This window comes from Pungitius pungitius, chromosome 3 (assembly GCF_949316345.1).
Source record: "Pungitius pungitius chromosome 3, fPunPun2.1, whole genome shotgun sequence".
In the NCBI taxonomy this organism is placed as follows: domain Eukaryota; kingdom Metazoa; phylum Chordata; class Actinopteri; order Perciformes; family Gasterosteidae; genus Pungitius; species Pungitius pungitius.
The window spans coordinates 8240011-8265643 of record NC_084902.1 but is presented as its reverse complement, the minus strand read 5'-3'; the positions used below and the strand labels follow the sequence as shown (position 1 = coordinate 8265643).

Below are 25633 nucleotides of genomic sequence, written 5' to 3'. Positions count from 1 at the left end.
CGAGTGGTGTCGGTAATAACGTCTGCGTCACATGATTCGACTGTAGTGGTGTAATTTAAAGTGTCATTCTTATTTTCCAGTATGGGGGAATTAATCCATATATTATTATATATTATAGTACGATTCACATTCCATGAAATACCTCAGTATGTCTTTGCTACCAAAAGTTAAAACTTTGAAATAAACCCTCGTGAATTTACAATGTGTAAAACTTGATGAGCTGCGTTTGTCTCTTTTGGGGATATTATGGCATTCATGTGTAAATGTTCAAATAACAGATTTTATGTTTTAAGCCTCCAGATATTTCTCTTTCACTATTTTTGTCTTTCTCACTGTCACTCTGTTTATCCGTCTGTGACATTCTTCCGTCTAGGTGACAGTCTTTTTTATATGTCAGTATATATCAGTTCCTCCCACAAACTTGTATACCCGTATTGGAAGAATTGAAGAATTGGATTATTCTCCCTGTGCATCACGCACGCCGCATTAAACATGGATAAATGCATTTGGCATTGCGCAGATTTTATTTCTACGCATGTGCCGTAGGTTCAGGTTCCCTCGATGCAGCAAAAGTGTTGGCTCAGGCCGCTGTGTGTTTTAGGGGTTGCAATAGTCAGCATCTGCATCCATTAACATCTGCCTGAAGAGGGAGTTTTTTTTTTTTTTCTTTTTCAAATGACTCAGTTTCTTAAAAAAAGCCTGTACTTTACTTTCCTCGATAGCACTGGCTGACCGTCTTACTCGTTTGTTTCCCCTTCTCCATCCTTGTCTCTCCCACCATCCCCTCTCTGCTTTCCATCAGTGTGCCAGATCATGTTGAAAGGCGTCGTGGCGGTCCTCGGCCCCTCTGCCAGTCCGGCTTCCAACTCCATCATCAGCGATATTTGTGGAGAGAAGGAGGTGAGTTTACGCGTCCAACTGGCCTGCAGCCACTGCTATTCACAGTGCAACCAAGAAATACACAGTTTCGAGATATGATGCTCATTAGTGACTCTGTGGTTTATCAGAAACTGAGAAGTAACTTGTTAGTGAAAATTGTGGTGTAATGGGTTGACTTCCTCACTTTTCCTGTGGCCCTGTTTCAGAACATGTGAATGGTTTTGTGGGCTGCTCAATTAATCCTTTTCATCCTTTATTGTGTTTTGTTTCATGGTTCTCATAGCGTTTATCCTTGTTGTTCTGCCTGGGATCTTGTGATACATCCACTGCGTAATCAAGGGAAGTGTAAACAGGAGGCCTGTTTGCAGGGAAGGGCTGGGAACTGTTGAGATGCAGTGGGAAATAAAACATGACTGCCCGGATTTGGCTGGAGAGCTTGAGTCTATTCTTACAGGTCCCAGCTGGATGCTAATTGGCTCGTTGGTGGAGTCAAGAGATAGCGCGCCTTTGAACTATGAAAAAAAAGATCAACTAGATCCAAATCAATTAAAGACCAGAAAAACGTACACGTGTTGGTTTTACTACAGTGCTTTGGGACTACATTTAATACACTTTGTTTACGCTATTTGTAGAAAAGTGAACCCGTATTGATAGCATCTACACGGTTTTAAAGGTTTTAAAGACTTTCCAGCTTTCTTTCAGTCCACCAGTCATTTAGTTTTCACTAGTTGTTCTTGTACGCCACGAGCTATAATTGGATTTGGTCCACGGAGACGACGTCTTTTTAACTGCATGAATATGGTCAGTATGGATATTAGCGGGAATACCCTAACCCTTCAAGTCTCTAAAATGTCCTCTGGAACATCGCAGGCCTTCTCTCTAATGAGACATCAGTCTGCTTTTGCAGTAGACTTACCAGGATTCCCTGCTGCTAGACGTCTCTGGGGACATGGGCTTGTGGGGCTGACTGCTTTGAGTCACTGACTGTGATAATACCACCACATGAAAATGAGAGACCCCATGAAGAGAAGAAACGCATTTGTAAAGTCGTGAGAGTAAATTTTACATACACTATGGTCATAGATTATTTCAAGGAGCTGATGCTAGCTTTATAAATGTGCAGTTTCCCCTAATTCTTTTATAAAAACACGTGAATAGTTGAGGCATTACTTTGTAAATGCGTAAGTAGCATTTTACTGCTAGTTGCCCACAGTGGAATGTTCATCAACATATTTAACATATTTAAATATTTAACAAGGGCTGCAGACCCTGAGGAACACAAGAGTAAACTACTGTAAGAAGCAAATATCATGGCAACATGCTTTTTTTATCAAAGCATTCATATTTAATAAATATTATTAAACAAATTAAAAATACTAATTTAAATTAAAATTAAACATACTAATATATACATATATATATATATATATATGTGCGCATATTCTCTAAAATGAAAATAGACATCAGAGAAAAAAGGGATTAAGAAAAAGTAATAGAAAGCAATACATCAAATAATGTGAAACTTTACTCTATTCTCTGCTCCAAAAGTGTGCAGCAGACGTCTTAGGACCACTCGGCTGGTGAATGAAAGCAGGTGTTCGTGCCTACTGTTACCTTTTGACGCCTGTCACCAAAGAAAAAACACCCAAATCAGAAAAACAAAGCAAAAAGGAGCCTTGTAGTCACCTGAATTTACTATGAGGTTATAATACATAAATGAAAGCTGTATTTTGTACCAAAGTGTCTTCATAAAGCAATCATACATACTTGGTTCTCATCATAGTGTGTGTCTGTGTGCGTGCGTATGTATGTATTGGACATGTCTTGTGAAGCAGTACTCTGACCATCTAATCCCTCGCTGTGAGTGTTAAGGCCGCAGATGGCGGGGCGACGCTTAATTGTTGCCTGGGACATTGGCAACAATATTGCAGCTGACAGACCCCACCAGGTAATCAGCACATCATCTAGCGTTCCCGGATCAATCCCTCTCCCCGGGCTACACGGCTACTTCCACCGGGGCGACAGGGGAGCTGCTCTAAGCCCATCTGGGTTTCACACTGGTAGTAGTGACTCATAGGAAAACAGCTACTGCAGAATAAAAAGGGGTTGACCATGTGCATCTAGTTGGCAGTCTGTTTCCGGGGTCGGGATTAGGAGGAAGGCTGGATTAATGTCCGCTGATGAGGAATATTAACTGGAGCGTTAGATGCTCCTGCTGCTTCGCAGATGTGACCGGAACATCTGGAGTGTGCATTGCAATGCTCTACTTAGGAAATAGGATTCACACTTATAAGTGGTGACTTGGTGATAAGAGGGAATAGACCAAAGCCCCTCCCCCCCCAAACACACGCGCGCATTCTTTCAATTTTTATGAGCCAAAAAATGAATCTGAATTAATGTTCTGTCCCGTAGCTTTTAGCCACATTAGTCTCAGTTCAAACGCTGTCGCTCCATAACTTTGCCCTTTACTTCCTCTCCACCAGATAAAAGGTTGAAACAGTAGCAACAGTGTGTCTGCTAAAGAGGGGAAACATTCAAATGTGTCAGAAGTGGTCATGAATATTATCGTTGGGTTTGATATCCAGGTGCTGCTTTGGGCAGGTTAAGCAACACATTACGTTACAAACCTGCATTTTGGGAGGATGTTGTTCAGGTTGGATTTATGAAGTCGGGGGTCCACTGGACAAGCAAAGAACCCATTGGGTTGAGGTTGCGGGTCAATGGTACGGCTCAAGCCCCGGAGACGGCCAACAAGAGATTTGTGCTGACACACACAGACACACACACACAGACACACACACACAGGCGCATTAACAAAGAAACACAATTACTACCCACTTTAACTTGGGGTTAAAAGCTTGCAGCTTAAACGTCATGAGCAGCTGTTCGAGTGGGACATCATTTTTACTTTTCAGGTCCCCTTAGTTGTTTTCTATCCCTCATTAAAACGCAGACACGCTACCCACCAACCTCTCTGCCCCCCCCCCCCCGTCTCACCTGTCTACTCTGATTCAGTGTTTTGCTGCATCGTGAGGTAACGCTCCTTCATTTAAAGTAAAAGTGAATCTGTTGCCTTCCATTGAGAGGGACTCCAGGAAGGAGGGAATTCCAAAATAGTTTGGAGTCAAACTTATTTATTGAGATGACTTAATTAGGAGGCGAATGAACTCCGTAGGACTGCTCCACATGGCCGGACAGAAGCTGCTGTTGAATGGGGCCATCCGACAAAGCTGAGGCAGAGTGGTACCTTTCTTCATGCCCATGAAAGAAAAAAGGTCCAGTCATTACTGTGAGGCGTTCATAAGCTCGCCCACATGTCCAGACACTCTGCCTGCTGTGTTTGCATTTGACGTGTGTGTGTGTGTGTGTGTGTGTGTGCGCGTGTGTGTTTGTGAAGCTGTCCAAACGGAGTAAAATGGGTCAGTTGTCGAGCAGCTCAGTGCCACACATGCTGCGGAATTATATTATGTGACTTGAAAAGCCAACTATTCACCAGCAAATCCTCTGTGGCGAGGGACCATTTGCCCGGTTCTGTCAGACTCCACAACACGGGTGGTCAAAAGGAGGCATCTTTTCTTACCTCGATGGCCACGCCTTCCCCTTGTCATGATGCTTGCACTGATGAAAAAACAAACAAACAAAAAATTGGATGGTTAGATTGTGTCATTAGTGTAAATACATGAAAAATAGAATACATGTTACGGTCATTTTTTAAATTAAACTTGTAGGTGACGCATTAATATTTTGGCCCATGGAGATATAAACTGCTGGAGCAATAGAAAAAAATGCATCTATATATTGTGGAATTAAACTAATGAAATGCTAAATAAATCCTTTCATTCTTGATTTGTTAATTTCATTAGCTTCAGATTTCATGCACTGTTACACATCATTGCATGACATAATTTTAATTTTCTTTTAATCATACAGAAATTATTGTGTTTAAAGTTTTATCAACTTCAAAATAAATGAATTTAGCTCGAGGCAATGCAATCTCCTGCAATTAAACTTCTTTTAAATAACCAAATTGATCCTTAAACACCGCTTGGTGCTGTGTTTACAATATTGAATTTCTAACACATTGCTTCATGGATTAGCAGGAAACATTATTTTCTGACTAATGTGCTTAATAAAAGTTCAGTGCCGCCAGCTTTTAAAAAAATGTTTTTTACAGTTTTTAAGGGCTTCTCATCCTTTCATAATAACAGCACGGGTGTACTGAGGACCTGGAAAAAGCTTTATTATCATATTATCTGTCAAACTTGCCGAGATTGCCGAGAGTGGCAGGTGAGTCATCATCCACCGTCCTCTGTTCCTGGTTTTATTGCCTGAACCACACTCCCTGTGAGGAGTAAAGCAGGTGGGATACCAAGTGAATCGATCTCCTAAGCCAGGGGGCATTGATCATGTGGCATTATTTGACGAGTTGGAAGTCATGATAGAATTTCAACTAGACGTGTCTGACCCCTCAACGGTGGGTCTGCTGGCTGATCGATACCTACCCTTTCTTTATTTTCTGCTAAAACTGAGAGTCAAGGAACAGCCTTTCTTCTTACAAACACCTGTCCTTTACTGTTTCTATTTATATCAGTCTCCGATTTCTCCTTCTCTCCTTCCCTTTCACCCTACGGCAGTTTTAACTGTTTCCCCCACTACCTTTGTACCTCTTGTAAATGTCTGCTCTCACTGGCCTTACACAAGCCTCACCTCTGAGCACTGACTTTGTCCTCGTTCTTTCTTTTTCTCTCTCCTATTGCCCCACTTTCCTTATTTTCTCATTTCACCTCCTCGACCGGGCGGTTTCCTATCATTTCCCTTCTCCGACTCTTACTCAGACACCACCTGTAGACGACTATCAGGTCAAGATCTGCCATTGTGAAGAAAACTAATAGAAAGTAGTATTCAGAAGCCTGCTCCCCCCCCCCCCCCCCCCCCTCTCTCTCTCTCTCTCTGCCACTCCCCGTAATCACCCTCCATCACGTTGAATCTCTATGTCTGGGAGAGTAGTGGCATTAGTTCTGCTGTGTTGCTCTTGTTCTGCTCAGGGGGTCAGCGTATGGTTCAGCTCCCCATTGTAATTGGGCTTCAGAGCCACTGTGTAAACTCAAACGCTTTCCCGGCAGGTGACGTGTCCTTGATGTTGGTCAGTGCCGCGAAATCGGCAAGAGGAGGAGCCACAACTTTGGGATGTGCGTATTATGCGTAAAAGTGCTAACTTGCTCACATTCACGGCTTAGTATTCTTTCACTATTCCCAATTCAGAAAAGACATGTTGAAGCATGGATTGCAATCCAAATTAGGGGTTTCATTGCTTCTTTTAATACAAACTGACGTTAGCCTGAAGCTGAAGGCAGTTCACGTCCCAACACTCCCACCCATTAATTGAAACTTTATTTTGCATCATTAGGGTTCATTAGGACCCAACGAAGGGAGCGATGAAATGTGTCCCCTAGAGTTTTTTCAAAGGTACAAAGACATTCTCCTGACTTTGTCTGTGTGGATTTACATATTAGACTCTTGAGTGTAAGTAAGTAGTAACAGCGTTTTTCAAAAGTGGAGGTGCAACATCCCTCACAAATTTACATCCTTCTTATTATCTTTAATGACAGGTCAGTCGGTTTTGAATTGTGTGCCCCCTTTACTGTGATTTCAAAGGTCTCACTGTAATAAAGTAAACAGTTATATCTTCTTAGTATGAAGAGGATCCCATGCAGAGCGGTGGATAAGACGAGGAAAAGAAAGATAATTTCAAGTCAATATACCTTCCTATTCATCTTCCAGGTCACGTTGACCCACAGCAAAGAGCTCATACTTATTCCACTGTGATCAGGTCTTTTGTGTGTGTACATTAAATCAAACTGCAGCTACTTGATGATAGATTGTCCAGGAGAAAACCACAAAACCAAAGACTTAAATAAAAGATTTGCATTTGTACAGTAAATGCATATGTATTAAATGTTGCATTTCTTAGTAAGTATTTATTTTAGTTTATCAAGCACCAGGAATAAAATGGCACACAATGATTGTTTATTTCAGATGATGGCTAATTCACAATAACACCATAACTCATCTAAGGTTTTTTTTTTGTTGGTAATATTCCCAGATTTGCATGTACGTTTGAATAATAAAATGTAAGTGTGAAGTTGGGCATTACTTTTTGCAGGTTTCTAGTCTGCTCGCCTAAACCAGGTGCCTCTCCCTCGCTCCTTCCCGATCATGATTAGAGACGCACAGCTGTTGTCGCCCCCCCCCCCACTGACCCTTTTCGCACAACATTATTGATCCATCTTTTCACGGCCACACCGGTGGAACCGCCATGCGCATACCCGCCTTGTCATCAAGATGCAGTCTCTTGATTTAATCACTGAGAGCAAGGAAAAAAAAAACCGAGTGACTCCCTGGTGAAGAGCGAACAAGATGTTTCAGGATGTTGTTGATTGTAGTCGTCGCTGTAAAGTGGGACTCTGCCCCGCGTTGTTTTTGTTTCATCTTTTGTGGAAAGGGGACAATACTCAAATCAGCTGACATTCCAATTGTTTTCTGCCAGCTGCTCCCTGAATGATCCTCTGCCACCGTTGTTTTCTGAAGTGAAACCAAAGAATATTTCATATGTCTCATATCTCTCGGTTTACATGCTTGTGCTTTACGAAAAAAGGCCAAGATTTGTCGACAAACTGTTTGCCTATCTTGTTTTGTTAGAGTTGAACTCTATTTTGTTTGGGTGGTGTAAGTTAAATATTTGGCTATGTTCCCAGAACTCGACATAGTCCACTGTTAGATTTTAGACAAATAATTAAAGATAAACACTTTTCCAATTAAAACTCCCTATTGAAAATTGTGGATGGAACAATACAAACCAGTTTTACGCAGCTTGATTGTCACAGATAGCAGATGCATTTGTGGTTATTTGAGAGAATAACCAGTAAGTGTGTCTTTGTTTAATCACTGTGTGGCCTTGAATCAACTTCCCAAATCCCATTAGTGGCTTCTGTCTTTATTGTCACTGCTACAATAACACAAACACAACAATTCATTTTTTTCTTTTTTTTCACAACTGAGGCATTTTTTTTCTTCTCTGAAAGTAGGCTGTGTAGCAGGGAACAGGCCTCTCTGGTAGATCAATAAGATAGAGCGCTTGTGGTCAATGTTCCAGTCTTCTAAAAGGCACCATGGGATCCGCAGCCCACTTCATCTTTATCACTGGTCTGCTGCTGCTCCGACCCGCGGGGACCCGACGCGGGATCATCACCACCACAAATAGAGATTATGACCAGCCTGAGATGGTTACCTTGGCCTTCTCGTATCTCTGGCGTCTCACCCCATCCCGTTCAGTCCCAAAAGTAGTTCCTGTTTTTTTTCTGAATGCCAACAGCTGGTCTCCCAAATCCCGCATAAACGCTTTGGTTCCGAAGGGGATCGGGGAGACATAATAGACCACCACCTGCCCTCCTCCATCTACTGCCGCCCTGAAAGACCCTGCCAACTCCACTGTGGCGTTCCAGCCTTGGCATCGCACTTGCTGACCGATAGACAATGTCTCCAGCAGCATCTGCTCTCTAATGCCCAGCAGCCAAAATAGATATCTGCTTTGCATTATGTTGCATCCGACCATCCTTCATACTGTGTCTTCTGTTATTAGTTGGTTTTCTACAACTTGACAATAATCATCTTCAAACTAGTAAGCTGTGTCCACTTGTTGATGGTCCACAAACCGATCTCCGTCTGGCCTCTGCAAGGATCCTATTCGGCTCACTGAGACTCGATGGCCACTGGCCACTTGGCTGCGGTGTGGCCGTTTTTCCAAGGACTGTTAAAAGTATTTCTGCCAAGCATGTGGTGTACTGTATGCTAATTGATAGCCAGGTCCCCATGCGGTAATGTGAATGAGCCTCTTCAAACATGACTGATGAACACCACCATGCTGGCCTTCCCCACCGCCATGCCCAACATGTTGCAGGACCATTAAAAGTGTGCTTAGTGCAAGCCGACAGATGTAGTTGCTCGTTATGGCTCTGCTCTCCATATGGCCCCGTCGAACATCCACCTTCACCTCCTCTCACTTGGACTCACTCCCGGGAGGCCCCCCTATTCTGGTTCACAACGGACAGGTAGCAGAAATAACTTGGGCACCTGTCAGCTCAACAACCGAGCCAACCCACAGCTGGCTTTAATGGACGAAATGGAAATTAGCCTTCGCCTTCACTCCAGTTGAGAGCGATCGTGTCCTAACTAACGCCTGGTCGGATTTTGAAACTGCCCTCCCTGAATGTGACCTCAAATTCCCCATTGAAGAGGGGCTATCAGAGATTATTGAAAAGCTTACATAACACAATGAAACAACCGCGGTTTCCTCAACAAGCAGCAAAAAGTACATTCCTTGTTTTAATCGCTGATCTTAGCAGATCGGAGTGCAGACTCAGTGTAGTTACGGCCAGTAGATTGTAGGCACATTAAGATTTGGCTGAAGTATTTCTTCTGCCAATAAGCTGCCTCCCACAGCTCAATATCTGTGTGTGTGTGTGTGCGTGTGTTACTTGTGCAAAGCCTGTGTCCTGTGAGAGTTTCCTCATTAAACGCCTGTCAAACCTCTGTCTGCCAACCTGCCAGCGCTTCAGTCACACTGCAGGAAACACACAAACAAACACACGTGCAGCATTACGGACAAGAGCGCAAGGGGCGAGCGAACTTTGCAAGCACAAAAAGGACAGAGTTGTACCTTTTGTGGTAACTCCTTCCCTTCTGTTTGTTGTGATTACTTTGGCCGGGTATTGTTTGAAAATGTCCAAATACTGGCGACATTACGCTTCCTGGACAACGGTAAACAGTTGTTGATCTGCCTTTCTACAATTCAAGTCCCTAATGTAACAGGCCATTCATTTGGATTTTGTAAATTAAATTGACATAATATCCTATCATAGAATTAGTGAACAAGACCGGGGGGGCGCAGTCAATTATTCCATCGGCTTTTGTAAAAGCACATGCGTTGTAATCCAGCAAAGAGCTGCTTCGACCAGTCAAATACGTGCAAAATCACATTTGTGTTTTCTTTTGGTAAGTGTCAGATTTCTGTGAATCACCATATGATCGCCCTGATGAAGGATTTTTGCTTTGATTGAAGTTTGCAGCACCACAATGTCGATTGTTTTTCCTCCCCAAGGCAAGCCTTTCCCAACACACCGCTTTTGATGCTTGGTGCTTGAGACATTTTCAGTTGGCACCCAGAAGGTCAAACACTCCTCCTTACTTAATGACCGCAACCGAAATCCCTTTCATGACTTTCCGTTCTAATAGCAAACAAGGACTGAGTCTTGAGTTCCAAATAGGGAATCAGAGCCACCATACTCTGTTTTAACTTGACATGTACTTTTAGACCACGGAGACCCAACCAATATCAGCTGAATGCTGATGTTGTTATTGAATCCCCTGAAACTGTGTCTTGGGAAATAAACCAATAAAGAGGAGGAACGTGAGCCAGATTTCCTCTGACAACAGAATCAAATTTCAAACTCCTAAATTCAATGAGACCATTTAATGAGTGCCGATTGTAACCCTTCACCATTCCTCACTCTCTGTTTGTGTCTATTGTGGTGCGCGTTTCCCTTTTTTGCCCTTTTTTCTTGTCACGCACACGGTTTCCCCCATCTCAGCCGCTCACTCCATTGCTCCCTTCTCCTGTCAGTCAAACTGTCAGTTATCTCTCTCTTTCTCTCTGGTCCCTTCTCTATTTGTCTTTCCCTTACACTCAGTGGGCTTGTCCCCCCCCCCCCCCCTCCCTGTCGTTCCACTGGCACACGACCGAAGCAGCAACCAGGACATTTAGCTCTAATCACAGTGAAGCCTACCCGATTATTAAAAGAGGAGTTGTTACCTTGGGCTTTTTTTTTTCTTCTTTGCATGAGATTTCCTTTCCTCACAATTATCAGATGTAATTAGTTTGACTCCCACACCAACAGACTGCCCTGAGCGGATGATTTTTAAAGACACTTGCATCTCATGTTGAAATACAGCTTGTTTACTACAAGTTGTCTTAATTGCCTCAAATAATTGTGTGGGCTTTAGCTTAATAGATCCGCACTAGAACAACTTACCTCACTTTTACTGCTGACAGATGCTGCTGATAATGTTCCATTTTATGAAAAGACTATTTTTATAGAAAAGATAAAAGTATAGAAGAGTGGCCACTATTCACATGCATGTAGAATGACACCAACACAACATATGCTTGTACAACATGATTATGGAAATGATTGTGTTAAAATGCCTTTGGATTCAGCTAAGTTCATTGATTCTGTAGAAGGAAAATGAAGGCAGTAAAGCACTGTGAGCATGCAAAAATACATGGTTAAAGGCTTCAAAGAGGAATTAATTGGACGGTTAGAACAAGCAGTGAACACAATGAAGACCATTAAATGTTTAGTAAACGTGTTGGGAAAAGGTTATTTTGATGATTATTGGTCCCATATTCACTCTCCTTCTAGCTCTGCTTTCTAGTCGCCAACTTGTTAAACAATAAATATGTTCTTTTCGCCAGCCTGTCACTAACATCGCCAGCCATCGTGTCTTTGATACTTTTTCAGGACTTTTTCATTTTAAACAGATGCTTTGGATACGGATTTGTTTAATGAGCTGAACATCGGGAATTGGGAAACTTGGTAAAAAATAGTCTGTTAGTTTGTGCAAAACACAGTTCATAGCTGATCCTTTGTTGTTAAACGATACTGAATCAGAACACAGTGCCATCGTCCACAGCAGTGAAGCAAAAGTCATCATTTTTTTTGATTAAATGTGCCAATTATTCAACCACTGATCCCTACACAGGATTTCTGGCATAGCAAACCCGTGAGTTCCCCGCAAAGCTGCACTCATCTGGATACAGCTGTCTTTTCATTTGTACCCTGCAAATAAAAACGTGGAATCGATTTATTTTCTTTTTATTTCAGGAAAGAAATGACCAGCAGAGAGACTGATACTAGCCGTTGGTTGCCGATGAGGAGCCTGGCAGGCAACTTTGATGTTGCAGACAACTATCTGTTAGTATTGGGGAGATTGATTGATTATCTCTGCTTGGAGTAACACAGTTTTAACTCAAGTCTTGATTCAAAACACTTTGTCACTTCACCACACGAGGAGCAGTGACTGTCCCGGTTTAACGAGCAATTCATCATTGTGTCCGACCAGGGGGAGCCGTGTTAAGGGGTGATCTATGGAGCGGGTGCTTTGCTTTGGGCTTCATCGAGCTGCTTTGTTGATGTCAAATGATAAAAGTTGTGTTTAAAATGAAGTGGGAATAGCTAAGATTGAAATAGTACAATTGAACGAATTCATGCTGCTGTGGAATTTGATGATTAATCAAGACTTGCCAAGTAATTCCATGGAGATGTCTGCATTTCTAGCTGTAAGGTCGAGTAAGATGGAAAAGTAAAATCTGCATGTATTTTTTTTTTTTTTGTGTGTGAGAGAGAATATTCCTAAATTTGTGTAAGCTGCTTTCTAAGCCCCCTGGTGCCTCAGATACAGACTTATCGAAGCGTGTCAGGTTTCTAAGTGAAAGGGGCCGGGGTAGCACCAGTCTGCTGAGCTGAAAAGGAAGGAAAGAACGCTCGGGACAAGCGGGGACAATCTATGCAACCCAGAGAAACAGCAGGGACGGAGGCAGAAATTAGAAAAAGTTGTGTGAAATCGTACAAATGCAACAGGGAAGACGAAGGACACACCTGAAGGAGAGGCACATTTCCCCAGTGGGCTCTGTGGCTATTACCCAGGTTTTTAGGACTCTGTGAGAAGACTGAATGACATTTCAGCGGGGGCTGTCAGTAGTGGCCTCACCTCCATCCATCCAGACATCCAGGGCACTGCATCACGCCCCGATGGGGGATGTGGGGACGAGGCGGGGAAAGCGGTGTACGGCACGTTGGGAACCACACAGACAGGCAATCTGGCGTGATGAAGAGGCTCCCTTCCCTGTCCCTCCTCTCAGACCCAGCATGTCCTCTTGCATCCCCTTCACGCTCCACCGCGCTCCACTGCAAAAAACCTTGGCGGCTGACCCGACCCGACAACTGTTGCAGCCATTTGCACGCTCCCTCTACCCGTTTTTATCCCTCCCCGCGCTCACTGCGAGCCCCGGCAGCATCTCGTGGAGAACTAAAGCAGGGATGGGTTTTAGTGGAAGGAAATATATGGGAGACAGGTTTCAATTTGGTGGCGGGGGGGAGGGGGGGGGGCATATAGTTTATGATTTGTCTAAAGTTCAGCAGATTTGTTGGTGGCGGCAGTCTGGGTTTGTTGCTTTGGTCCCGTTAAAATGCTGCAAGGTTATCTGCGATGTGCTTAACCGCCCTTCTGACAGTGCAGACGTGCCTGTGCTTGTCTTACCCATTAGTGCAGTGGGGGAGGTATGATCAATCCGATAGATGCGGCTAAGGAATACAGATATTTCTATATATACAGCAAATCTGCACTGTGAAAACACAGCAATCAATCTAAGCGAAGACGCCTCACAATAGTGCTCAGAGAGAGGTGTAGTGTGTATTTATTGATTCCTACTGAAGGCTTGGTTGGCTTTATTTAACATACTCTTTGTGTCTCATCTCTGCTCTGACTACTTAGAAAACACATCCTCCTACTACCATGTTTCTGCTGTTTTTACTAGCTGTATTCAACATTTTGAATGTTCATTTAGCCGCAAACAACTTCAAACTTCTAAACTGTGCATTGATAGAGATGATTCATTCCTACCTGAAAATATAAGTGATTTGCTCTCCCGCTGAATGTGTTAAGGGGCTGTTTGTGCATGTGAGCATGCCCCACTGGTTAGTGCTTGTCCGGCGCTCTGCACTCATATGGGGGGCGGGGGGGGGGGGGGGGGGGCTTCAGCTAATAATGACCCTCCGACTGACAGCCTGGGATCCCTGTTAACACGTTTAGATCTGCCAGCACTTTCACCATAATTAAGGCGTTCGGAGGAGCAATCGGAATTCTCCTAATCTCACGTGCTGCATCTTTATTTTCAGTTTCTAGCAGTTTGGATTTGAACAATGACTCTCACTTCAACCATCAAGGGTGTTGAACGCTTTTCACAATCATTTCAGGGTAAAAGTGTAGAAAGATTTATCTGCTTCACACACAGGTTCTCATTATTTGGCCACTTGTGTGTGGGTGAGCCAACAAGACGCAGGTGGACACCATTGGGAAGGGCAGCTGCAATCAGCACACTGGGAAGACATGAGGGCGGGGAAGTCTAGACGCCTGAAACAAGGACACGTGGTGATTGTCAAAGAAAAACAGGCAACTGTGCAAACTGAGGTCAAGTAATTAGTTGGCAAAAAGAGTTCTGATAGTTTGGGTTGCTGGAAAAGTTCACTCTTAATGACCATAAATTCTATGACAAAAAGGATCAATTTTATCCATTTATGTACTTATCTAAATATATATGTCCAATTCATCTGCTTTCAAAGTAACTACACTGCAATTATTTCTGAAAGTCTGCATTAGTAACTGTTTTATTTGTTCATGCTCTGCCATGCAAAGCCAATTCTCCAAATGATGGAATAGTCATAATAGATTTTAAACGTGTTTGCCATTTGAGTGGGATGAACAGGACATGTTTCTTTAGTGATACCATTAACATCCCCAATGAAACGTGTAATATGCTAAGAGCAGCCGCTTTCATTGCCGAAATAGAACAGGCACTTTGATACTGTGGTATCGTGTGTGTGTGTGTGTGTGTGTGTGTGTGCGCATGTGTTTGTGAGAGTGCACGTCTTATAAAAGTTCCAGTTGAGGTGCTCCACAGTGTGCCCGGGGGGAACAAATGTTTTGTAACAGTGGGTGAGGGGGTGTTTTAATGAAGATGTCTCTAACTAGGTCTTGTTTGTGTGGGCGGGACAAATATAGGTTTTTAGATCCCTGCTCGTACATCTGCTTCAGTGCCTCAGTCACCACCATGTGTAGTCTTACCATGCGCATCGCCACAGACAGGCAGCTGCGTTCTTTCAACATGAATGCGAAATGTCACTCTGCTGCAATTGTGTATATGGTCGGATGGATGACCTGAACCTCTCTTGTGCAGGTGCCCTACGTGAAGGTGGCTCCAGAGGACATTCTGAAGGTTCAGTTCCCCCGGTTCACCACGCTGGACCTGAGGCCAACCAACACGGACATCAGCCTGGCTGTGGCCGGCCTTCTGACCTTCTTTAACGGCACCACGGCCTGCCTCATCTGTGCACAGGCTGACTGTGAGTAGTACAGGGTTCACGCCGTCAAGACAAAAACACACAATCCAACACACACCTGGGGAGAAGGTGCCAACAAAGTGCGAACATTTTGTGTCTTGTGTCTGCTATCCCCTCAACACATGTTGGCGCGCACAAACCTATCGCACGCACACCAACTGTGTTCCAACAGATGTGTTGCTTATCAACATCTCACCCTGTGACATGCTCTCTTCTGAAGCAGCTGCTGCTCTCCACAGTTAGAACTCTCTCACAGCGACACGCCAGACATCTGCCTCCCAAAATAAATCCCATTCACATCACTCTTTTCCAACGATTTTGTCCCCCATAAATTAAAATAATGGTACAGCGTGTTAAGCTGTGTCTTCAGCCTTAAATCTCATCAGTTCACACTCCTAAAATACCATCAGATGATTATAAGACGATGATGTTTGCAGCTGTATTCACCAGGGAGCTGACCGCCTCCTTGTCAAAGGCACTCGTTAGATACTAAACTGAGTGACCTTAAAAAAAAAAGCATGAAAATCTCCTTGAGTGTAGTTATTTTCGTAAATAGAGAGGAAGATTAAATCATGGCCTGTTCCCACCCTCTCGCAGTCCAGCAAGCACTAATTACAGCTTCATAGACAAAGGCAGCGTGACCCCGAGTGGCACCAGCTAACCTTTCTCCTAATCAGCACAAGGCTTTGAAGAAAGGAAATGGGCTTGAGACATCAACCATGTGTCAGACAGCCCAGAGATGGCAATGAGCCACTGTGAACCGCCCGCCCGCCCTGCCTATCTCCATTCTCAGTTCTTCTGCCTTTCAACTTCCTCTTTGAATGTCTCTTGGTCTTTACTTTGGAATCTCCTTTCATTTTTAACCTTCTTAGGAAGAGATTTGTCTCTTAACTTGAACGTATCGGTTCATGGAGAATTATTATACAGTAAGTCAAGGCAAATGAAAAAGTAATACTTTGATTAAACTATGCTTGTTTAGGCACAAAGTGTGTGACTGTTTAGAAATGGCCCCCAGAAATGTTATACAGAACGAGAAGGGAGATGGGTCCGATGAACGGCTCTGTTAACCTACATAAACACAGAAGAAAGACTATTTTTTTACTTCATAGTACGATTTGCCAGATATCATTCCGTCATGTGGGAATTGAAAAAATAACTTACCAAAAGTCTGTTCGCCCCCTCAAAGTTGTAAATTCTAGGGGAAACACTGTTATCTATTACGACCGCAAGGAACAAAAATATATCCCTCTCGGTGCTTCCTCACCTGTCAGTCATCCTTCCAAGTCGGGGATCAGAACTTGTTTCAGTGATTTTTATTCCAGCGATTGATTAATACCCCTCTGGCAAGAATATTAATAAAAAAGCTTTTGTGCACCTTCGGATTTTAATATTGGTGAGTTTGGAGAAAAGAAGCCCCCCTTCTTCTCTTCCCTCTGGATGTGTGGGTGTGCAGGTCGCTACTTGTGTGTGAGAGAAAACTGTAAAGGAAATGAAAAGAATTGAGAGGAGATTATAGGTAGATAAAATCGACCAAGAGGAGTCCGAAATCAGAGCGGTGAGGAGAGGATGTGATTTGCCTGAAATGTAGAGATTGGGGGGGGAGGGGGTAACTAGGCTGGAATTACACATTGTCACCAGGAGGTAGACAGTCCAGGAAGTGACGCGACTGTATTGATTGCTCCCTCTCAAGCGACCCTCATCCATTCAATAGAAAATGCAGCAAATGGCAGCATGCCTCGATGTGTGTGTGTGTGTGTGTGTGAAGGTCTGTATTCGGCAATATCATCAGCTGAAACCCATCCCACTTTGGCTCCACCCTGCCCGTCAGCTCACATCGTCAGATCGTCGGTTGGCAGCCTGCTGTCGGTGGCTCGTCCACATGTGCCGTCCTCATTAATCACCCAAGCCAGTGACAGCCTAATAGAGTGTGGCCAATTCATGAATATTTTCCCGCAATGGCTGAGGAGGCAGGATTGGGTGTGCGCCATGCCCAAAGGCACTCCAGCACCGACATTAATCTGGCTGAGCTCCGCTATCCACACCGGTTTGTGTGTGTGTGTGTGTGTGTGTGTGTGGCAGCAGCCATGAGTCTGGACCGGAATACGCTCCATGTGGTTAAATTTATCTGGCCCCCCGCTGGGTGGCCCCACGTGCCGCTTGGCTGTGGCCTTTTGTCAATTAAACGAGACGCGCCCTATGAATGCATACACTCGCCTCGTTCCCACGCGCACACCGTGCCAACCCAATGCATTCACATACACGCCGTCCCCACTCTCACAGGCGCCGTGCTACAGGAGTGCCCTTTCATTAGTGAGGTGATTGGTACAGCTGTCGGGGCGCTGAAAAAGAACATCCAATAAACTCTCAAATTTGACTGGAGCTGCGGTACAGGTGCAGGATTTCTTAGTGCAACAAAGCAGCAGCCCTGAATCGCACGCAGACCAATATTCAACTTCTGCACATAGTTTGGGTTTGACATTTTTGTTTCAGTGCAGCTAGTATAGAAAACCCTTTTCTTACTTCTGTTATCAGGTTTTTACTACAATGTGTGTTTGTACTTGTTCAGGGTGTCTTATTAATTCTTCTTTTTTGTCTCATGATGATTACATTTCCAGCTCATCTTTTAAATTACAACTTTGTACTACTCAGTCTAAATGACTTTTTTTTTTATCCAAAGACACGTCTAAAGCCCAATAGTCACATACAGTAATGAAAGGAGAGTGTGGCATGACATTAACAACTAACAGTAGTGATGTCAGTAACCCACGCAACCTGTCGTGAAACACTGACCCTGTCGCCATTTAAGCAAATAATTAGCACTTTTCTAGTCTTCCGACCACTCAAAGCGCGTTAACACATCATGTAACACATCTTCACCCATTCGCACCCTGGTGACAGGAGCAACCATACACAGGGCCACCTGCCCCACAGGAACATTCACACCCTGTAGTCACCGCCACAGGAGCAATGCTGCGGTTGAGGGCCAAGGACACATCACATCGGAGATCGAACCACCAACCCTCTGATTGGAGGACGACCGCGATCCCCACTCACCTACAGTCGCCCACTGTGACTCAATTGTTTACAACGACACAACGTTGTTTACACAAGCACAAAGTTCTCCATAGATAAAGTCTATCCAAGAACCAGATTAATGCATTTAACATTAAAATGTTCATGCATGCTAACAGACACCCATAGAGGGTCGAGGTCCGCACTTCCCGGTCTGACAAACACTTCTGTAGCCTTGAAATTTGTTGCAGAGGAGTTCTGTTAATAATCAGGCTCCTGAAGCACCGGGCAATGAAAGTGATTTGGTGAGTATCATCACCGCAACATGAATCTCTAATATAACCCAACCAAGTCATAAAACTAGCATTTACTGCTCTACTGTTTATGTTGAGTCACAATAATGCACAGCCTCTATACAGGCTTTTGGTTCTGTGTTAAAACCTTTGTCTTGGTACAATGGTTTTATTGTACATACTATATATCCCAAGGAATTCATATTACACTGTCGTAAATTCACAGTTCAATATCTTCAAACTGCTGGTCTCTGTGTCGTGGTGTTTGCTTTGTTTGCTGCATCCGTGGTATATGTGTGTGTGTGTGTGTGTGTGTGGGGGGGGGGGGGGGGGGTTGTCTCTCTGGTCTTGCAGTCACGTTGTAACATCAGCAGGTGGAAAGTATATTGGGGTTAACCAAACGATTGTCACCTTTAGCTGTGTGTCTGTAAAAGAATATGAGTCATCCATAATGAGGTGGGGTGGTAACTAAGACACAGGTTTGATACGATCCTCTTTGATGTGATGCATTCTCTGTACTCAAACCTTAACTTTCACTACTTATCTTAAAGTTAAAATCCTTTAAGAGTAACTTTAATGCCTGGACTTGTCCATCAGCATCAATAATCCAATTCCACCTGTGATTTACTACCGCAAGGTGAGGAGTTACCTCTAATAGCACGAGCCCTCATTCAGATTCTGCACAGATGAGACATGTTTTCAAAATCCCTCCACGTAAAAACATTAAGAGAAACACCTGGTAAAGTACTAATCCCATAGTACCCATTAAAAGTCGACTCCCAAGGCAAACAGCATAACAGCACTTCTGTCACACCAGGTAGACGTAAATGTAAACATTGCAGGATTTCAAATACTTAAACACTTGACTGCAAAATGGTTCGAGATGAAGGAAAATCATTTGACATGTTGATTCTGCCGCACCGATAATCACATCTTCTGTCACAAACCTGGTGCAAACATATTCTCAACCTTTTGAATCCTGTGCAGCCAGAATACAAGTTTTTCTTCTGTGTGTTACTCTATTTGCATGTGAATGTGTGTGTGTGTGTGCACGCTAAGCGAAAAGCCATAGCGAGTGGATGCAGGAGGCAGGCGAGGATGGTGGTTTATTAGAAGCTATTTCAAGCTCATCAAAGTTACCGTGCGTTATACTGCCGAGGAAGCCGATGTGACGGGTAGGAGACACAGCCAGGCGAGCAAGTAGCAGCCAGAGTGATGTCTCAGGGGTGCATGAGTCACAGTTAGCCAGGTACAGGAAGACAAACACGCGCGGTACAGACACTGCCGTGCAGACAGGGGTAAGAGACACTGAGACAGAATTACTGAAGCTATTAGACATGATGCAGGTTGACTGGGGCAGCCGCTTGTGTTAATGTACTGTGAACGAGTCGGCTTGAGTTTGAAATTCAAACGTGGTCTCCAAGTGATAGATGAACTGCTCGGCTGTGGCCATGGCAAAAATCACATGAAGATGTGGACGCCCTAGTCTGAAGTGCTATTTCCGTATTACTTCATAGTGGAAAAACCACGTAACGAATGAGCTCATGTGAGTCCCCTCCCCAAAGTTAAGTCCTTCTTTCATTACTTTCCTTGCCACTATCGAGTTATATTACATGATTGTGATGGGATCTGCCAAACTGCCACGGTGAGGCCAATGTAACACCAACACAACGTGGTTTGCTAGTCTGACTGCTTGAGTCTTATTCGGGTTGTCCTTTTCTCACTTGGACACACCTCACATAACTCCTACATGGAGAATCAGTCCTTTAAAAAGACAAATGCCGAGTGACCGTTAAAGGCTGCTTGCGGCCTTTTTGATTAAGTCGGCCATGTTTTAATTAGGGTAAATCCCACTTCCCTCAGTAGAGTCAAATGGTCTATTACCGAGGAATGAGTACAAGCCAAGTTGCAGAAATGTCCCTTTGTGTTTGATGGCTTTACAGTAATTGTAATTAAAGGTAATAGGTCCGTTTTTTCTGTATGGAAAAAAATAATATGGGTTCCTTGCTGATTCCTGTGGCAGTATGAACAATATGAACCACCATTTTCTGAATGCATTTATTTTATCAACTTAAAAAAAGACCATGCGTAAAATCTTCCTTTTATTGCAAGTAATGTTTCTGTTGTGTTTTTTTTCTTTTCTTGTGTGTGTTCTCCGGCAGGCTTGCTGAACCTGGAGCAGCTGCTCAGCCAGTTCCTCATCTCCAAGGAGACCTTGTCGGTGCACATGCTTGACGACTGCAACGACCCGACCCCGCTTCTGAAAGAGATACGAGATGACAAGACCGCCACTATCATAGTCGATGCCAACGCCACCATGTCACATATCATTTTGGAACGGGTTAGTATGGCTCACATTATAGCCACGTTCTTCAAACTTCTCATTTATTCAACTTGAAATATCTCCCAATAGCAGAAGTAACTGAAAAATGCCAACGACCAGAAGAGGAAGGTTAAAAACAATTGTACACGGAGAGTAGTTGGTTCGTCCTCAGTTTGGAAATGAATGAAATGAAATGTCTACATTGTATTCACCACAATTAATTTGCAGGAACATATTGAACGTGAAATGATCTTAGTGATAGCAATAATCCTTTTACTTTTCTGAATTAGAAGATTAAGGGGATTTATGCACTTTTGGCAGGGGACAAAACTTGGTATAAAGTCTCCTCCCAAATAACAGGCAAAAGGAATCCAGGCAATCGTGTCGAAAAAACCTGTAGCATCAAATGATATGGATGAGAGCAATAATTCATGTTGCATTCCAACAATTCATCTCCATTATCCACGGTTAACTGGATTAGTGTGAGTAAGGACAGACTCAAAAAACTAAGGAGCCCCTTCTGTCAACTTTCCAACAGTTTGTGTTGTGGATTAAAGCAAGCCGTTCAATAAATAAATCAAGTGGATGGATTATGTCACGTCTTAGTTGTCCATGATGAATCTTTGGATCTGTTCTCCAAAAATAAAAAAAAACTCTCCTTGGCAATATTTCTGTCAGTAGCACATTAACATGCCCTGTGTTTGCTCGGCTAATTGCACATATTAAAACCTTGACTCCAACATAATCTTTCTCCTGTTTGGAGGCTTGGTGTTGGTAAAGAGCTTGGATGACATGGATGTAGGTGATTGTGGGTGTTCGGCAGCAGCATGCGGCCTCTCGTAATTAATGCATACCTCATTCATTCTAGAAGGCAATAGATGGATGGCTCGAGGGGAGGCGACAACAACCTGAGACTGAGGGGCGTTGGGAGACGGGGGGGGGGGGGGGGGTGGGGGGGTGGAGATGTTTATCTTGCCTCTCCCTCATTTTCTATGTTATAGTCCCTCCATCTCACAGCGGTCTCAATCTCCCACCTCAATCAAGTGTTCGGGCTGCCATCAGTGGTCATTCAGTCACCATGGCAACGCTGGCAACCCTGGGCCACACGGCAGCGGGGGGGGGGGGGCCCTCAGTGGGACGTCACTCTGTCCCTCTTTGTCTTTTCCCGCCGTCCCTTCAGTCTGAACACGGAGCTGCTCTCTTTTTCACTCTCTGCTCTCGGGGGCCTGGAGGAGACTCTTTCCCTTCTTTTCCTCACTTCTCCCCGCTCGTGTGGCCTTGCACACACTTGTATGTCTTTGTCTTCTTGTCTCCCTGATGTATCACGCCGCATGCCTCATTCTGTCACGACATGGCCAGCAGCACGGCGGTGGAAAGTCGGCAGTCCCGCCTTTCATGCGGAGCGTGTTGTCGCCAAACATATCCAACATGTGCGCCGGCATATATGTGACATTTCTGAAATGATGATGAGAGCGTCCATCTTGTCCATGGGAGAGAACTGTCTGTTGTCCTGCAAGATTATTTGTCTGTTAACATCTTACATCAAACCCTCGTCAGACAAAGGTCTCACACTCCCTGAGGTTTTAGCATTCAGAGGGGTTTAGGTCAGCAGTGTTAGAATTCTGAATGTAATCTCCTTCAGTCAGCCCTCCGCCGTTGTGCTCATAATGAACCAGAGTGGGAGAGACGGTGCGAACCGTGCGCACTCTGACCGAAGCAGCGGTGTAGCAACGATGGAAGCTTATTTCCAGTTTAGAGAACCAAAAAGGAGCTTCTTGTTTTGGTTACATAAACCGCTATATTCAACCTGACTTCCAAAACTCAAACACAATCTTCTTATTATCTTCCTGTGTGCAGCCTGCATAAAGTGTGCGTCATCTGTGTGTTTGTTACATTGTAGTATCACTATAAGCTTTGATAGTTTGTTAGATGGATCAAATTTAAAGTTGCGAAAAAGTAAGAAAAAAAAAAGAAAAACTCAGCAACTCAGCCAACCCCAACGCAGGAGATCACAGCGCTCGGTCAAGCACGAGCGCCGGCAACCACTGAAGGTTTTTTGATCCGGGGGGAGGGGATGTCTCCCAGGAGCAGACCTGTGGTGCTCGGGTTTCCCCCCCGCTGAATTCCAGATAACTGCAAACGGAAGGTCCGTCTCCCTCAGCTGCACACGCCCTGCTGCCAGCGAAAGGGACACCTTGTGCATGGCTTCTGCCACCGTATTTCAAAAATGGACAAAACCACACGGACGCACACGGACCCTGGATGTGTCACAGACATTATTGAGGCAGCTATTCTATTGTTGTTCTGTCATTAGGGAGGACTGGACCGTGGTCTCTGAAGGAAAGTGTTAGCATGCTTATTGCAGTAGCTATCCCTGCATCCAAACACTTTGACCACATTGCAACTTTTACGCATTCTATTAATAATGTTAGTTCTTCTTTTTTATCTTAAGATATTTTAAAATATGACTTGATTGATCACTTGATTATTACCCCATTAGCACGTGTCACTTACTACTTTGTAACCCCAAGGTTAACAAATAACTTTCTGAACCACAATTCAGAACCTGCAGTTTGAGAAGCAATCCTAAATAATAAATATAGTGAAAGGACGACATTTTACGAAGATGTCATGTGAGGTCATTCAGAGTTTAAAAATGAAATTTGACGTTGGATGTTTTTGCCAAATGATGCCCTTCTAATTCCTACTGTTTTGTTATTAATGCTCCTTAAGAACACTCGGGCAGAATATTTGGCAACTGAGGGCCATACTCTCCAAATTGCACACACACTCACACACACAGGTTACACTTTTTAAGATTAGACAGCAAAATATCTGTTATTGAACTCGTTCTGATGCTACAAAACCTTAGACTGATGATAGCATGAAATAAATTCATGATGTAAATGCGGTCCGGTGTGGGAAAGACACTCTGTGGCTATTTGAGTGAACTCCTGCTCAGGAAGAATTACACTTAGAGCTGATGATTTTTCTAAAAACTGCTCGGTTTAATATATACTCTACTTGACATTTATTGATTTCAATCATAATGAGGATCACAGCGTGATTAAATAGAAGCCTATAGCCTGCCTCGATGATTTTCTTTTTTGCTGATGACTTTAATGAAATGAAACTATGAAAAGTTCACCATGTCCTTCACAACTGCTCCTCACTGTGACTTTGATTTAATCAAATTGTAAGAAAGCATCGAGCAGCATACTAATGCATCCCGGATATTAATTGCTCCATTCAGTGCCATTGTCAGATAAGAGTGTATCTTATCAAGATGTGGATTTGATCTGTCTGTTGCAGAGTGGAGCTCGAGTTGAACACTGAAGCACTGACCTCTCAACTTCGCCCTCTGCCCCCTTTTTTTCATCGTTGACTCGCTTTGCTTTGTGTTTTGTTTCACACCTCGCTCAGTTCACCTACTGTCCCTCTCGTCTTTTGTTCTGCAGGCGTCAGAACTGGGGATGCTGTCAGTCTACTACACCTACATCTTCACCTCTCTGGTAAGGAAACGGCCAGTGTTGTGGGTATTTAGAGGCTGGATCGATCGTGCACCTGCAGGATCCAATGCTGGGCTCCTGTTCTGTATCACAGTGCTGCTCTTCACTTGAATGAATGATTGTATGAATAGAGTGTGGCAGGTTGGAGCTACGACAAAGGAATTATAGCATGGCTATACAGTCCTCTTGTTTGCCCTTTATTGGTCGAAGTGCACTTCGGGAGCAAACACATTAATGATCATTGTCATCGTACTGCAATGTTGTCGCTTTTGCTGGTGCAAAGGTTGTGGAAAGCTTGCCAAGTTCCCATTGAATGAGCGTTGAAGCTGTGGATCAACGTTTATTCCTAACCGTGAATGAGAGACCCCCAACATCCTTCCTCTATTCCTACTTTTCAGATAATGTCCTGTATGCTCATGGTGTAAAACATTTTTCTCTTAATGACCTTGTTGTTTTCTTATTTGATTAGCATAGTTTCTGATAACTGAACCTTTGTAATGAATAGATTAACATTTAACTGTTTCATACTGGTGAAATCACATCACATTACAGTGCACAGTTGTTTTAATAGAATATCAATTACCATGTTGGAAAATTAGAGAGTAATAGGGTTTTTGTCCCCCACAGGCTGGAGGATTGGTTTGACAATAAAAATAGTGGCTTTGGGAAGGTTTAATGCAATGGTGAACTTAGCAGATAGCTGCTCCCTTATGGAAATGAATAAGGTCAAAGACAATCTGCTCTATTAGCGCTCTGGGGATGATTCATATCCAGCTGATTTATGACTCATTAAGAGTGGGATACATTTGTGTTTTCCTCCTCAGCCCTTGACAGTCACTTTTATTATTGCATCTCTCTTTTGTCTCTCTTAACCCTCTTGTCTTAGCTTTTCCTTTGTAACGTTATAAGCTCACTCTGCTCTGGTGTCTGCTGGAGGGCACAGTGTGTGTGCGTACGTGTGTGTGTGTGTGTGTGTGTTCCCCCTAGTTCAGGTATGAATTTGTCTCAATTAGAATATAACAATGGTATTGTTGTTTTGATCAGGATCAGTACCATGATGGGCTTCTCCACAAAATTCATAAAAAGAATCCTCAAAATGGCCATACACAATGCTGTTTTTCCATAAATTAGAAAAAAGGATTAAATAACAAAGAAAAGTCTTGAATGAATTTAGTTAAAAGGGGAGAGCATTTAACAGTAAAACATAGTTAAAAGATTTCAAACTCACACAACCTCAACCATGTAGTCATAGAGGTATTCAGTACACAATACAGTGCTCAACACATATGCATCTTCACTAGAAGCTCAGTACTGAATTTGTCAGTTCTTGAATAGACAAAAAGCGCTCCTGCACAGAGAGACACAGCCTTTTTTGCTAAAGAC

General features: G+C 43.6%; 1 protein-coding gene across 1 annotated transcript in view; it reads left to right on the top strand.

Moving 5' to 3' along the window:
* Nucleotides 1-25633, top strand: part of grik4 (glutamate receptor, ionotropic, kainate 4) — a 200086-nt gene that overhangs the window by 117204 nt on the left and 57249 nt on the right. The window contains exons 5-8 of the mRNA XM_062561160.1: nt 803-900; nt 14951-15116; nt 20581-20759; nt 24200-24253. Coding sequence (XP_062417144.1) covers nt 803-900; nt 14951-15116; nt 20581-20759; nt 24200-24253 — 497 coding nt within the window. The remainder of the gene's footprint in view (nt 1-802; nt 901-14950; nt 15117-20580; nt 20760-24199; nt 24254-25633) is intronic.